This window comes from Daphnia magna, linkage group LG5 (genome assembly GCF_020631705.1).
Source record: "Daphnia magna isolate NIES linkage group LG5, ASM2063170v1.1, whole genome shotgun sequence".
NCBI lineage: Eukaryota > Metazoa > Arthropoda > Branchiopoda > Diplostraca > Daphniidae > Daphnia > Daphnia magna.
In genome coordinates, this window is record NC_059186.1 from 7,087,094 (window position 1) to 7,101,102 (window position 14,009).

The 14,009-nt window shown below is 40.3% G+C and overlaps 2 protein-coding genes and 1 long non-coding RNA gene across 4 annotated transcripts; 2 read left to right on the forward strand and 1 right to left on the reverse strand.

Annotated features, from left to right (window-relative positions):
• Positions 1–1,382: 1,382 nt before the first annotated feature.
• Positions 1,383–2,012, forward strand: LOC116931334 (secreted RxLR effector protein 161-like). Its single transcript, XM_032938896.1, has one exon. It carries the CDS (start codon positions 1,383–1,385, stop codon positions 2,010–2,012), a length of 630 nt encoding a protein of 209 aa, XP_032794787.1.
• A 7,726-nt stretch (positions 2,013–9,738) lies between these two features.
• LOC116923366 lies at positions 9,739–11,075 on the forward strand. Its single transcript, XM_045173488.1, has 3 exons — positions 9,739–10,281; positions 10,362–10,466; positions 10,536–11,075. The coding sequence occupies exons 1-3, from the start codon at positions 10,003–10,005 to the stop codon at positions 11,073–11,075; spliced, it is 924 nt and encodes a 307-aa protein (XP_045029423.1). The 5' UTR covers positions 9,739–10,002.
• On the reverse strand, positions 10,559–11,631 carry LOC123472238. 2 transcript variants are annotated; one of them, XR_006646585.1, is made up of 2 exons: positions 11,180–11,631; positions 10,559–11,097 (listed from the first exon to the last, which is right to left on the reverse strand). It is a non-coding gene; the product is annotated as an uncharacterized LOC123472238 (long non-coding RNA). The 2 variants fall into 2 exon arrangements; XR_006646586.1 differs by having other exon boundaries at positions 11,157–11,631.
• Positions 11,632–14,009: the final 2,378 nt, after the last annotated feature.

Here is a 14,009-nt window from a genome sequence, read left to right on the forward strand (position 1 = left end):
CTGGTTCAGTGTGTATTTTACGAAAATCAAATCAGAAGTACCCAATCATTTTGAATCTTTCAATGCTCTTGTCAAGAATCAAGCAAACACTGCCATCAAAACTCTGCGCCCTGACAACGCGAAAGAATACTTCAGTGAAAGATTTTCTGCAAGACTAGCTGAAATGGGAATCATACATGAATCAAGCGTATCCTACTGTCCTCAACAAAATGGCATAGCAGAAAGGGAAAACCGAACTCTCATGGAGACGGCAAGAACTATTATTCACGCAAGTCAAAGCAGACTACCACTCTGGACGTGGGGCGAGGTTGTGGCGTACTCCACCTACATTCTAAACAGAATACCACCCAACAAAACAAAATTATCTCAATTTGAAATTTGGACTGGGCACAAACCAGACTTGTCACATCTCAGAATTTTTGGCTCAAAAGCTTTTGTTCACATCCCACATGCCAAACGAACAAAACTGGAACCCAAATGTATCAAAGGCATCCTAGTGGGTTTTTGCGAATTCACAAAAGCCTATCGTATCTACATACCAACACTTTGGAGAGCAGTAACCAGCCGTGACGTAATCATTGATGAGACCAAAGGATACAACGTGGACGTTCCTAATCCCCATGCTGAACCAGTAATTAGATCTCAACTTGACCTCTTTGTGGAACTGGAAATCGAAACTGAAGGTAAAAACGATGATATTCCTGTAGAACTAAATGTTCAGACAAACATCGAACCGCACGTTGGAAAAGAAATTCAACCAGATCCAAATGTTGGAGAGAACGAGATTTTAATTGTTTGATTATTTGCGGATATGCTCAACTTTACGGTCTTGACTATCTCGACACATACTCCCCAGTCGTGAAACATTATTCGATCCGTCTGGTCCTGGCCATAGCTGCGGTCTTGATCTTGAAATGATCCAACTTGATATTAAGACAGCCTTCTTGAATGGAGAATTGGAAGAAGAGATCTTTATGAAGCAACCTGAGGGCTACGAACTACCTGGAAAAGAACAAGAGGTCTGCAGATTGTCTAAGTGCATGTATGGGCTGAAGCAGGCATCGCGGTGCTGGAACACAAAATTTGATGGATTCATCACTAAGTAAGGCTTCAACCACAGCCAATGTGACCCCTGTGTGTACTTGCGGTTTGGGTCTAATGGGGAATACACCATCCTGATAATTTACGTCGACGATGGCCTTATTTCCAGAAACACTCCTGACATCATCACAGCCATTCTCGACTATTTGCGAATCCATTTTCAAGTACGATCACTACCGGTCAGCAGATTTGTTGGATTAGACATCAGTTGCGATAGATCGAACAGGATACTGTGCATCAACCAACAAGACTTTATCATCAAGCTGCTCAGAAGATACAACATGACTGACTGCAAACCCACGTCTCTTCCTGCTAATCCAAATAACCGACCCTCTCCAACAATGGCACCAAAGTCAGAGGAAGAACGCCTTCAAATGGAGAAGACACCATTACGTGAAGCAATCGGATCACTCATGTACTTGATGGCAACGACTCGGCCTGATATTGCCCTGGCAGTTAATCAAGTGGCTGCGTTTGTGTCCAACCCAGGACCAGACCAATGGGAAGCGACAAAACAAATTTTCTCCTACTTAGCTGGGACAGCTAATTACGGGATTTTCTATGGAGGTCCAATGTTGTGCAATGAATCTTCACCACTACACGGCTTCACGGATGCCAACTTCGCTGAAGATCTCGTCGCATGCAAGTCAACGACCGGAATTCTCTTCACTTTCCATGGAGGTCCAATCTCTTGGGGTAGCAGACTGCAGCAGGCCACAGCACTATCAACGACTGATGCTGAGTTCTATGCTGCCTCGGAAGGAACAAGAGAAACCGTGTGGCTAAAGGCGCTCTTGACTGAATTAGATGTTAACGTTGGCAAAATTCCCATCCATTGTGATAGCAGGTGTGCCATTAGTATCATTGAAGATCCAGAGAATCACCAACGGGTGAAACACATTGAAGTTTAAGTATTTCTTTGTCCGAGAACAACAGCAAATTGGGACAAACTTGATGTCGAGTATCTCAACCCATGATCAACTTGCGAACAGGTTTACAAAACCGTTGGGTAGGGCGGATTTTGAGAAGTTCCATGAGCGGATGGGAATTAGGGAGATAAAGCAGTAAGAAAAAAAAAGAGGGGAAACAAATATCTAAGGCCATTTGCAGACATTGAACATATCTTTTTTCTTTTTTGTTTAAACCCTATTGTCATTTCTAGACCAGGTCGTTACACAATTCCCTTTATTTAGAAGCGTATTATGTTATGTTGCTTTTTCTCAGACCAGGTTCCATTATTCCAGGCATCAGTAAACTATTGTTACACTTGGGGGTGATGTGTAACACGAGTGTATTAGGACGTCCACACTTTAGGACGACAAGTAAGAACATTCCATTCAAGAGACACTACATCGCCTATTTATGGTAGGCGAACAGCAAGGTTGAATCATCGAGTGCTTTCGCCCTTGCTGTTTCTACGAACAATCGAGATAACCGGTATGACTTATTACTGAGCAAGGCCGGTTATACGAGTACATCCGCCCTTGCTTGTTTCTACGAAAGAAGAAGATACCCTTAACCATTTACTACAAAGCAAGGCCGAACGTTTGAGTACATTCGCCCTTGCTTGTTTCCCCGAAGCGTTAGAGAAGGTGTAAACGTCCTGTGCTGCTAACGCAACATTCAGACAAATGTACTCGTACATTCGCCCTTGCTTGTTTCCAAGAAGGAGATGAGTGTGGGGTGTGTCTCACGCGTACGTCACGTGATTTCCATGTGACACTATTACTATCCTTCCGTCAACTAAAAAGTTGAGACCAGGTGTTAGCGCAGCCGCGTTCAGTAACTCCTGCGTTTCCGGTTGCGGAATCCGATGGCGAAACAGGGGGCGTTAATCATATGTGTCAAAAGCTGTCTGCTATAATTTACTCTTCTCTCTTCTTACTTTTTCATAGGTCACCAGCCGGTAATGTCCTCCAATATACTTATTACATTGTTCCTAATACTTAAGAACGCTATATGAGGTGAAATATAGATATGTTCAAACTCATTCTAAACTTTATCCTTTATTTTAACACTCAACATCAACAATAATTACTAAATCCACCTACGCCCCCCCCCCCTCTATCAAATCGCTGTGTACGCTCTACAAGATTCTAGTTCCCAGCCGCATAGACTACGGCCTCATCATCTACGTCTCGGCCAGCAGATCGAATAAGGAAAAAATAGATGTAGTCTCCCGATCTATCCTCAGAATAATACTGGGCTCCCGGAGTCTGGCCCTCAACTCCGACCAAACTCCTATATACTGAAACTGGCATCGAACCTCTGGCGGATAGAAGACTGTGGCTGTGTACCAAGTACAGTATCCTGCACAAAAAGGTGAACACCAATTTTTTTTTAAAGCCATCTTTGGGTCGAAAAAATTAATAGTTTACCTTTTTAAGGAGAGGTAGGATGGTTTTGGCGCAAAATCATTATAAGGGGGGTTAGGTACTATCAGTCCAGACACCCTTTTTTTGCCCTAGGTATTAAATGTCTGGAAAAAGTGTAGACTGTTTATCTTTAGACTTCCCTAACCCCCGGCTAAGTAGAACAATTTTTGCAATACAAAATAGAGTCTTTCCATTACTCGTTATTGTCATTATCGGGTCGGGTAATCGGGTAACATATGGAAACACCAAATTATTTTTATCAGTATGCTAGCTATCTATTAGTAAATTGTAAGTGGCTTATTGGATACGTTTCCATCGGAGACGCGGGAGATCCGCGTTCTAGACTTGGATGAGGTAACTGTTTACATTATTATTCCTGTCATGAAAATATTGAATTGTTTAGGAATTAAATAATTATTAATCATATATAAATACTTTTTAAAAAATTTTAAATATAATTTAGTTCATCAAACATTTATTAAATTATATTCATTAGCTAGATTTGCTTTGAAATCTATTAATGCAAACAAGCTTCGGCCACAAATAACCAAAGAAATGAAAAAGACTAGGGAAAATGGGGCTATCCATTGTTTAAGACATATAAAAAATTACGTTGGTGATGTTGCCTACGGAGATACCCAACGCTTTAGGTGATATATTTTGTTTGAAGTGCCAAAGATATTTTTTTACTGTCATTTCATTAATATGTTACCTATACTTGCAGCTACAATGATCAAGGCAAGATATCATTATACTTTGGCTCAGAAAGAGAAGTACATAACACTGTATTAGTTTGGGGCTGTGTTTCATCATCGCATCCAAAGGCTCTTTTGTTGCGAGTCAACGAAAAGTTCAACTCAGCAACATATAAGGAGATCCTACAAAAACATATTTTACCTTTGAGCGATAAAGATCAATCACAACCAATTGGACTTGTTCATGATTGGTAACAGCAATAGTGCAATATATTTATATGATGTTAAATTTATTTCAATTATCTTGTAATTAGGTTTCCAGTTCATCGCAGTAAAGCAGTTATGGAGTTTGCAAAAGGCAATAAAGAAAAAATGACTTTTCTTGATTGGCCCAAATACTTTGGGGATGTCATGCCCGTTGAGGATGTTTGGTTTAAGATGATGAACAATATCAGTAGGGGTAACGTGAAGGTTTTCAATCAAAACAATCTTTGGGAACAGATTTCATTAAGTTGGAATAATGTGTGCACTGAGGAATTCGTCACTGAACTCATTAAAACAATTCCTTGTAAACTTGAGAAAATTATTCAGACATCTTGTTCATATATAGAGTAGCCTTTGTTTTTGTAATTATTTTTCATTTCTGGCTGGCATATAATTTCATTTCTGGCTGTAATAAAAACAGGAAACACAAACAACGATGTTCTTGATACATTTTTATTGTAATGAAGTTCAATGTTTACAATTGACTGGATTTTTTATCTTGATCATTGCTTCTTCTCTCAGCTGCCAACCAGAAGGAATGACAATTTGATTAGCCTTAGCATATACAAAGGCAAGTTTTCTCGTGTCTGCAGGTGTGAGACCATGATTCAACTTTTGAGCGACTATAAGATAAGCTGCAAGTGCAGTTTCCTGTTTTGGAGATAATACTTGTCGACGATGAAAACTTCTTCTTAGTGAAGTATGATTTGGGTCAATTTGAGAAATCTTTTGACACACACGATGGATAGTTGATTTTGACATGCCTTTTATAGCTAACTTTTGAAAACTAATGCCACTTGCTTTCTTTTTCATCACAATATCTTTTGCTTGACATTCAGTTACTTGATCAATGTTCTTTCTCTTATAGTTACGAACCATCTACAAATATATAGATTCCAATAAATAACTATTAGTTAATAAAAATCTGGCAATGTTAAGAAATACCTTGAAAACTAAGACGAAATATGGGAAACTCTGTCATGATAAATTGAATTGACTGACTGTATGACATCTACTTCTAGTTACAATCGATGGGAAAAACAATTAAGTATTTATAACATGTAACTATCGATTTAAAAAAAAATCCCTCCCTTTTTGCAGCTAAAGCCAACCCCCATAACAAAAAAGGAAAATTTTGAAGAAAAAAAAGTTTAAAACTATTTTTAGAATTGTAACAATTCATTTTCGATAAATGTTACACATTACCCGACGCGAAATATAATTCGTAATCGAATGGCTATAATAACTTTAAATAAATCTAATTGTTTTAGGATAAAAAAGAATTTTATGGAGCTGTCCCAGGTAACCCCGTAATGTTTTAGTGTTCAACAAAAAAAGGTCTTTCATTAAATAATTGGCTAGAGAATTGTGTATTGGACAAAACCATATTTAAAAATATCTTTAAATAGAGGACATGATAAGGTTTAACATGAATACAACAAGTTTAATGATAATTTATTTTTTTAACCAGTAAAAATTTTTAAAGTTAGTTTTTATTTTTTTGTCCCATATAGCCCCGGTCTCCCCTACTGAAAACGTGCTTCACACACACGTATTAGCGCGAATTGTAGTTAACTTTATTTTGGACCATCTGCATAAAGAAAAAGGTATTGTACCATCTTTGTTAGACATTAAGTAGTATCCGCTTCATTGGCAAGTCAGAAAAATACATTGAATAATGTTTGGAAGGAATCATTCGGGGGGTTGGCAACTCTATAAGTCTCTCTCAACTCTCTCTCGGTTCAATGACTCTGGTAATGAATGTTACTTTCCATTTAGTAAAGCATTGAGTGTCATTTTTTAAAATCAAATTAGTATTTCTGTTTCGTACTCGAAATCTTCATCGATAACATTTGTGCTATTTTATTCGAACACGCAAAGTTTAAAGATGTAGAAGAATTTCTATTGTTGTTTTGAAGCAATACATCATAGTTTTATTTATTTTCCTTCACTTGCCCACCCTTTTTTAAGCTAAGGCTGGGCCATATCTTTTAAAGTGGGTATTTTGAACGAAAGAAAACCGCTTGAAAAGCACCTACCCGAATAATGACCGATCAGGTATTTATCAGATAGGTAGGTCGGTGCGGTTTAACGTGTCTCAAAAAACATCCAAGGTGACAGTTGAAAGTGCCACAATACGTGCAACTGCGAATGTTGCAATCACTGAAAAGACAGCTAAAGTCATAGTCAGCAGTTAGTCATAGTCATGTGCTGACTCTTAATCCTTTAAAAGTAAGATGGCGCAATCAGCTGGCGATCATTCGAAATTGAGGGAAATTCGAATGCCTGGCGAAATTATACAGCATTTGAAAACAGAGCTTTATTACAGCCTGTTATCTCTAGTGTGTCGTAACCTCTATATTTATAATAATTCGTGAAAACTCAATGTCTAATTGACAATTAAATAATAATTACAAAGCCAAATTCGCTGTTCAATGACAATCGATTTGTATTTTTTAATTCTTTGTAGCTTCGATTAAAAATTGGAGCTTAGACAGTGTTAAATAAACACAAACATAACACAGAAAACAAGGGATTTAGAAGTTTCCTTGGAAAAACCGTTTACCAGCGACTGATCTTCACCGGCCTTGACAGTGCACGACGGCCCAAAAAGCTGTTGTTTGGCACCTACAAAAACAGGAGCGTTAATTCGTATCTGACTGACCACTTCAATTGTCATGGAAAAAAGTGTATTCATTACCTTCAACGTTTCCCTGTTTAATCACCGTTATCTTAAATGGAGACTTACTTGTAGTTTGAATGGGCAGTGACAGCGAAGGCTGTTTTGCCCAAACAGAAGGTAACTTGGGTGGAGGCTCTTGTAATGTATTAGGGCTCCGGTGGTCTGAAAGACTCGTAACACTTCCAGCTGCACTGATAAACGGATTCTGAACTATGACTTTAGCTGTTTTTTTCAGGGATTGCAACATTCGCAGTTGCTCGGATTATAGAATTTTCAACGGTCACCTTGGATGTTTTTTCAGTTATGTCACAAGTCCTGTCACCTGTTAACATACTGTCGCGGGTGAAAAGGGAGATTGGTTATCTCTTCGCAGAGATGAGTCATCCGCTCCTTGTACAACGCTGCGATCGTGGTGAAGAAATTATCGGGAGAAGTCCGCTCTAAGAAAGATACGCAGATATGCAGTCCGGAAAGGGAGTAATTCGCTCGACGGTATAAAACGCTGCCCCAAATCTGCGTTAGATGAGTCTCCATCGGGTGAGCTCCCGGAGCTAGGCTCCGTAGGAGTAGTTCCCTGGAGTCTTCAGACGCTCTCCGAGTTTGGTATGGTCATCCCTTATTGTTACTAGTTAAAAGTGAATAATTGTCTAGAATTTAAGTCATCACTTGTTGTATTCGTGTATTCTTGTTCAAATACAACTCGTGTGACAATTGGTGGAGATACAGTCCGTTACCCGTGAGTACGAAATCGTGCTTTAAGTGACAATTGGTGGAGACGCAGCTCGTTACCCGTAAGTGACGAATTAGTGCTGCAGAATTTTAATTTTTGAGACGCAGCTCGTTACCATCATTGTTAGCCGATACCGAAGAGGACAAACCCACGGCTACCTAGTTGCCCAAGAGACCACAGCCGACGATTACATCCGCTTCGAGAACTGTCAAGCGTTCCGGTAGAAACTTCACCTATCCCAGCCTCATCGTTGGAGAGTGGAACTTCCTTTGTTGGTGAAGCCCTAAATTTTGAAGGTCCTATTCCAAAGGACCATTTGACCAAAGAAGCTGACAGTCAGGGTGAAACAGTCGAGACTTCAATAGGCTTATACTAGGATCCAGCAACCGAGGTCGATTTGAGAGCGGCGATGAGTCCAGTTGTTCCGGTCGGGGGACAACAATTTATAGTGCCATCAAGGCATATTGAGCAGCCGCAAAGACAAGCTATGGAAGCTGTCAGAAAATTTATTAGCCCGCCAATCTTCTGAAAAAATTCAGAAGAAGATGCGCACCAATGGATGGAGCGCTTTGAATAACATTCTACCCACAACAGATGGGGAGCTGGTTCAAGTGTACAAGGCTTCCGAACGAGTGGATGGTGAATCTCAAACGGCCGGAAGATATTAGATTGCAGCGCCTCTTCCGTGGCCGAAGGCAGGCGGTTTAAGAAAAAAAAAAAAAAAAAAAGAAAAATCCTTAAGACTATCCGGGAAATACAAGAAACATTTAAACAAGTAAGCGCAACCGGAAAGAAGAAAAACGAAAGAGTAAAAGTCCCTTATTTGCCAAGAGAACGCAAGCTGATTTTTAGTCTCATCAATCTTCGTGGATCGCAGAAGATTAGTACAGTCGGGTCGCCTGTCTTGAAGAAGGGGGACCTGTCGCGGGTGAAAAGGGAGATTGGTTATCTATTCGCAGAGATGAGTCATCCGCTCCTTGGACAACGCTGCGATCGTGGTGAAGAAATTATCGGGAGAAGTCCGCTCTAAGAAAGATACGCAGATATGCAGTCCGGAAGGGGAGTAATTCGCTCGACGGTATAAAACGCTGCCCCAAATCTGCGTTAGATGAGTCTCCATCGGGTGAGCTCCCGGAGCTAGGCTCCGTAGGAGTAGTTCCCTGGAGTCTTCAGACGCTCTCCGAGTTTGGTATGGTCATCCCTTATTGTTACTAGTTAAAAGTGAATAATTGTCAAGAATTTAAGTCATCACTTGTTGTATTCGTGTATTCTTGTTCAAATACAACTCGTGTGACAATACTCCTAGGAACAGGGCCCACTTCTGGGGATAGAAAGATTAAAAATTATTCCTACAAATTATAGAAACAAAACCATTTAGTCTTAAACGGGAGCTTACTTACTTTTAAAGGAAGGTAACTTGAGCAAAGGCTCTTTTGATGAGTTTGGGTTTCGGTGGTTTGCACGACTATTAACACTACCAGTTGCACTGATAATAGGATTCTGAACTAGGACTTTAGCTGTTTTTTCAGTGATTGCAGCATTCGTAGTTGAACAGATTATGGCACTTTAAACTGTCACCTTGGATGTTTTTTCAGCCACGTCATAAGTCCCTTTGACCTGTTAACTTACTCATAGTAACAGGGCCCGCTTCTGGGGATAAAATGATTAAAAATTATTCCTACAAATTATAGAACCCAAACTATTTTAGTCTTATACGGGAGCTTACTTTTACTTTGACCAAAGCCATTGACTATAGCGTATTTACAGTTGCGATAACTAAACCTGCCGCCATGAGTGCTGTAAGCCTAGAACATTCGCTCACTCGGGCTGAGCGAATGGAAAAGCTCACCCGGGCAGAGCTAGCTCGCTACAACTCGTGTTGTGTTTATACCATTGCCTACTCTAATCACGGCCCATCAGCTGGCTATCTCCCTGTAGCCTAAAATGAATTGTGATAGCTCCGCCCATTCATAGCCAGAGGGTCGTAGTCCCTCTCAAACTTTTCCAAATTCCACGGCTTCTTTCCACCTTTTAAAATTTTCTGAAAATCTGCCATTGCCGTGCTGCTGCCGCCTTGTGCTGCTGCCATTGCTGCTGCTAATGCCTCTGCCAGGCTGTTTTTTTCCCCTTTAGTTCAACGAGCTGCTTTTCTAAATGAGGATTAAATGCTGTGTTTTATTTTGTCACAGTACAACCTACGGTAAAAACGAAGAAACACTAAATTTTTTTTCATGGCCTAAAGACGAGAATGTCATTGAGCTGTGGCTCAATGCATTCTCGTCTAACAGTTGTGTTACTGGATTTACTAAGAATTTCAAGCTACTAAAATCCTTAAGAATATGCAGTTTACATTTTGAAAAAAAATGTATCAATGAAAAAAATAAAAAACTATTGCCAAATGCTGTACCAACCATATTTCAACTTCCTACGAAGGTTAGTATTTGTAGCAATGTTAACGTAACATGATATAATTCTCTTTACTATAATACTATTTACCTATTCATCTTTGTTAGGCAACAAACGTGAGGGGAGAGACAATCACAACACCGTTCTCAAATGTCACTGGACAATCATGTCAACAACTAGAGCCTCATCGTTCTGATGCCCAAAACTCCACAGTAAGCACAATAGTGTTAAATTGTTAGTAGAAATGCATGTTAATTTGTTCATACTAATGTTTGTATTAGGTTTTCGACCATCCAGAGGACAATCACTATGAACAAGATTTGTATTCTAATTATCGATCTTCAACACCTGCAAGCAACCATAATAGTGGCTTTATGGACGAAGAAGTAGTATCACTAATAAATTCCGCTCGGAACCACAATGTTATGAAAGAAGTTGATGCAAGTAAGACTGTTACTGAAATGTCCGAAAAGGTCATGGATATCAACGACTTGAAAACAACAGGAAATATAAAATCCATAGACCCATTACGAAAGATGAGAATATTGGTGAAACTTAGCAAAACAAAAATATCTAAATTCTCAAAGATTCCTTTGAAAAACAACAGAATGTTGGTTAGAAAACTTCGACGTCACGTTAATGGTCTGGAGAAAAAGTTGAAGGACATCGAAAATTTAATAGGATTACAAGTCATTAATCTATGTAAATCCGAGGAGCGGATGACAGATGCTGTCAAAGCTTTAGTAAATGTTTTTGAAGAAGAACTCGACAAACACTCAGAACATAATGCACAAGCTGATGTTGTTGTTGTTCGTATGTAAAATTCAATGCTCTGCCCATTACCTAAGAAATAAAGAAACAAATTAATTTATATGCCATTAACTAAACAATAATTGAGTTACTAAAAGTAAGTTCCTGTTCTTACTAATCTACTTCAGTTGGCTCCCCCAGATCCTCAGCCGCTTTTGACATAAATTACACATTGTGTGCTGGGCCTCAGACAGTGCCCGGCTTGGTCTAGCTCTCTGAAAAGTACTTGCGTCCCATTTTACTTGTTTTTATTTGCATTGTGTCGGCGTTTTGTCCTATGAATGTTATCAAGAAAAATTAAGGATAAAAAATTAAGGAACAAATACTTACCAAACACTAAAACACCCTGGCAGAGCGATGCATATCATGGCGTCAGAACTTCAGCACGGCAATGGCAGAATTTCAGAAAATTTTAAAAGGTGGAAAGAAGCCGTGGAATTTGGAAAAGTTTGAGAGGGACTACGACCCTCTGGCTATGAATGGGCGGAGCTATCACAATTCATTTTAGGCTACAGGGAGATAGCCAGCTGATGGGCCGTGATTAGAGTAGGCCATGGTTTATACCAATGAATGTGATACCAGTGAAAGTCAAGAAAGTGACGTGGATGGTCAACTGGGAGATGAGGATTATGAGGATAATTTTGATAATTTTTTATCGGCGAAAGCATCAGAGCTCTGCAAAGACTTCACTGCGGTCGACATAGCCCACATAGCACAGGTCAGTCACACAGACATCCGCAGTTCATCCAAAACGGATAAGAGTGATATCCAACGGACATCCGTGGAACTTCCCGATCTCCAAACTGGATGTCCCTCGGGTATCGATTGAATATTACAAAACCTTCCGGGAAGATGCCATCGGACATTGTAAGAACATCCGAAAGGACTTCTTTTGGCTATAAATAAGATATTATAAGAAAAATGCACTTTCTCGAGTAAGAATTCGAACCCAGGTCTCCCGCATCGAAGTCGGACACTCTGACCATTCTGCCATCATATTTCGTCGAAATATTATATATTTTGTCGAAAGACATGGCTCACCTGGTATCTTGCCGTACGCCCCTCTCTTTCCGAGACTGGAGATATCTTCACAGGGCCCGGCTCGACATCCTTCCTCTTCGGGGGCACTCGTGGTTTTGCTCACAGGAGCAAGATACGAGTTGCCGCCGATGCGGAAAGGAAAATGAAACCGGGTTTCATGTGCTTAACCACTGTGAAGAAGGTCTCCAGCTCGCCACCAAGAGGCACAACACCATGCAAGATCTCTTGGAGTCGCTGCTAGTCAAGCAGGGACACGACGTCACGATCAACAATGCCTTCCCAGGGCAAAGGTTAAGACCGGATGTTGAATTTCAATTATCCGGTTCCCGGGTGATGGTCGACGTCGTGTTCTGCTATGACCAACCAGGGAGTATGGAGAATGCCTACCAGCGGAAATATGATAAATATTCTTCGCATGGGAGGATTCTCCCCCTGGTTGTCGGGTCTTTGGATCATGGTACACCAGGAACGACGAAATCCGTTCTATTCTTGGAATCAACGGAAGATCCTGGGGTGCCTTCCGATTCAAGGCCCGATTGGCAGCGATCCAGGGATCAATGGATATGGTGTGTGCCCATTTCCATCATGGTGCACCAAACCCCGAAGCTGAGGAAACCCCTCCCGTAGAATCTCCATACCCAGTAGATTAGTAGACTCTTTCCTATTTATTTTATTTATGTAATTTTAGTAATATTTTAAAATGCACCCACCCCATACATGTTTGTTCTCCGCGGAAACCCCTCCAAAAACTAAACTAACCATTCTGCCATCCCATTCACAATCATTTTAAGTATATTTGTTACGAAATCATGTAAAATATTTGTGAAATGTTTGCTGCTGGCGATGCCTAACAGCTTTCTTATATAATTATATGCTTAGTACAATTTTGAAAACCTGCATAGACTTAGAATTATTTTCATTCTAGTGTTTATATTTTGCTGTTCTTGTTACACTACGAATCACTCATACAAATTATCGAGCACCTCGATATTAAAAAATGTAAATGAAATCTAAAACCTAACTCCTCATTCAAAAATTAATTTTTTTATTTTTTCAAAGATTTTATAAAAAGCCAAGAGTTTGTCTTAACCCCCAAACTCAAGCTAGTCCTTCCGTGTGCCAATCCAAGCATGTTGTGTTGGAAAATTGAAGTCCACCTTAGTTTTAAAAAAAATTATTTTGTCATTCAAAAACAAAACATTAAACAATCTTCTTGGCTGTTGGATGGACGTCCATAGAATAAAATTTTTGAACATCCATTTACACTTCAATTGTTACTATCCGACGGACATCCCTAGAACTACTCATAGAGTACATGGGTATCAAACGGATGTTCGGCCATGAATCGGACATCCGACGGCAGAATTGGCTTGGTTGGAACTTTCGACAGGGTTCGGATGCCATGTCTCCTTCTATAGGACAGGTTCTGGAATTTTTGGGCGCCCTTGCAGGTCAAGGTAAGGCTAATCGGACAATAAATGTTTATCGTTCGATGTTATCATCCACTTTGCAAGGGATAGAAGGAGTTAAGATAGGTAAACACCCTTTGGTTATTCGTTTACTAAAAGGAATTTATAACAGGACCCCTCCAACGCCCAGATACACCGGTTTTTGGGATGTTGCAGCGGTGGTGGATTATTTTGTGGCCATGGACGTAAATGAGGATTTGCCTTTTTCGATCCTGTCACGGAAATGCGCTATGCTGTTGGCTCTATCTTCCCTTGGCAGGGTCTCGGAGTTGGCCGGCCTAGCCCGCAATTCTATTGCCATTGACGCAACCGGAGCGAAGCTATCCCTAGCGAGGCCGCGGAAGTTGCAGCGTGGCGGGGCCCCTCTTCATGTCTTTAGCCTAAAGAGGCTAGTTCCGGTCAGCCGGGTTTGCCCGGTAGCTACTCTGGAGGCCT

Excerpts from the sequence above, each read along its gene's own strand:
- LOC116923366 (XM_045173488.1), top strand. The coding sequence starts at position 10,003 with ATGAGGATTAAATGCTGTGTTTTATTTTGTCACAGTACAACCTACGGT. Across the intron at positions 10,282-10,361 it reads TATTTCAACTTCCTACGAAG|GCAACAAACGTGAGGGGAGA; the intron begins GTTAGTATTTGT and ends CATCTTTGTTAG. Across the intron at positions 10,467-10,535 it reads CTGATGCCCAAAACTCCACA|GTTTTCGACCATCCAGAGGA; the intron begins GTAAGCACAATA and ends TGTTTGTATTAG.
- LOC116931334 (XM_032938896.1), top strand. The coding sequence starts at position 1,383 with ATGACTGACTGCAAACCCACGTCTCTTCCTGCTAATCCAAATAACCGA.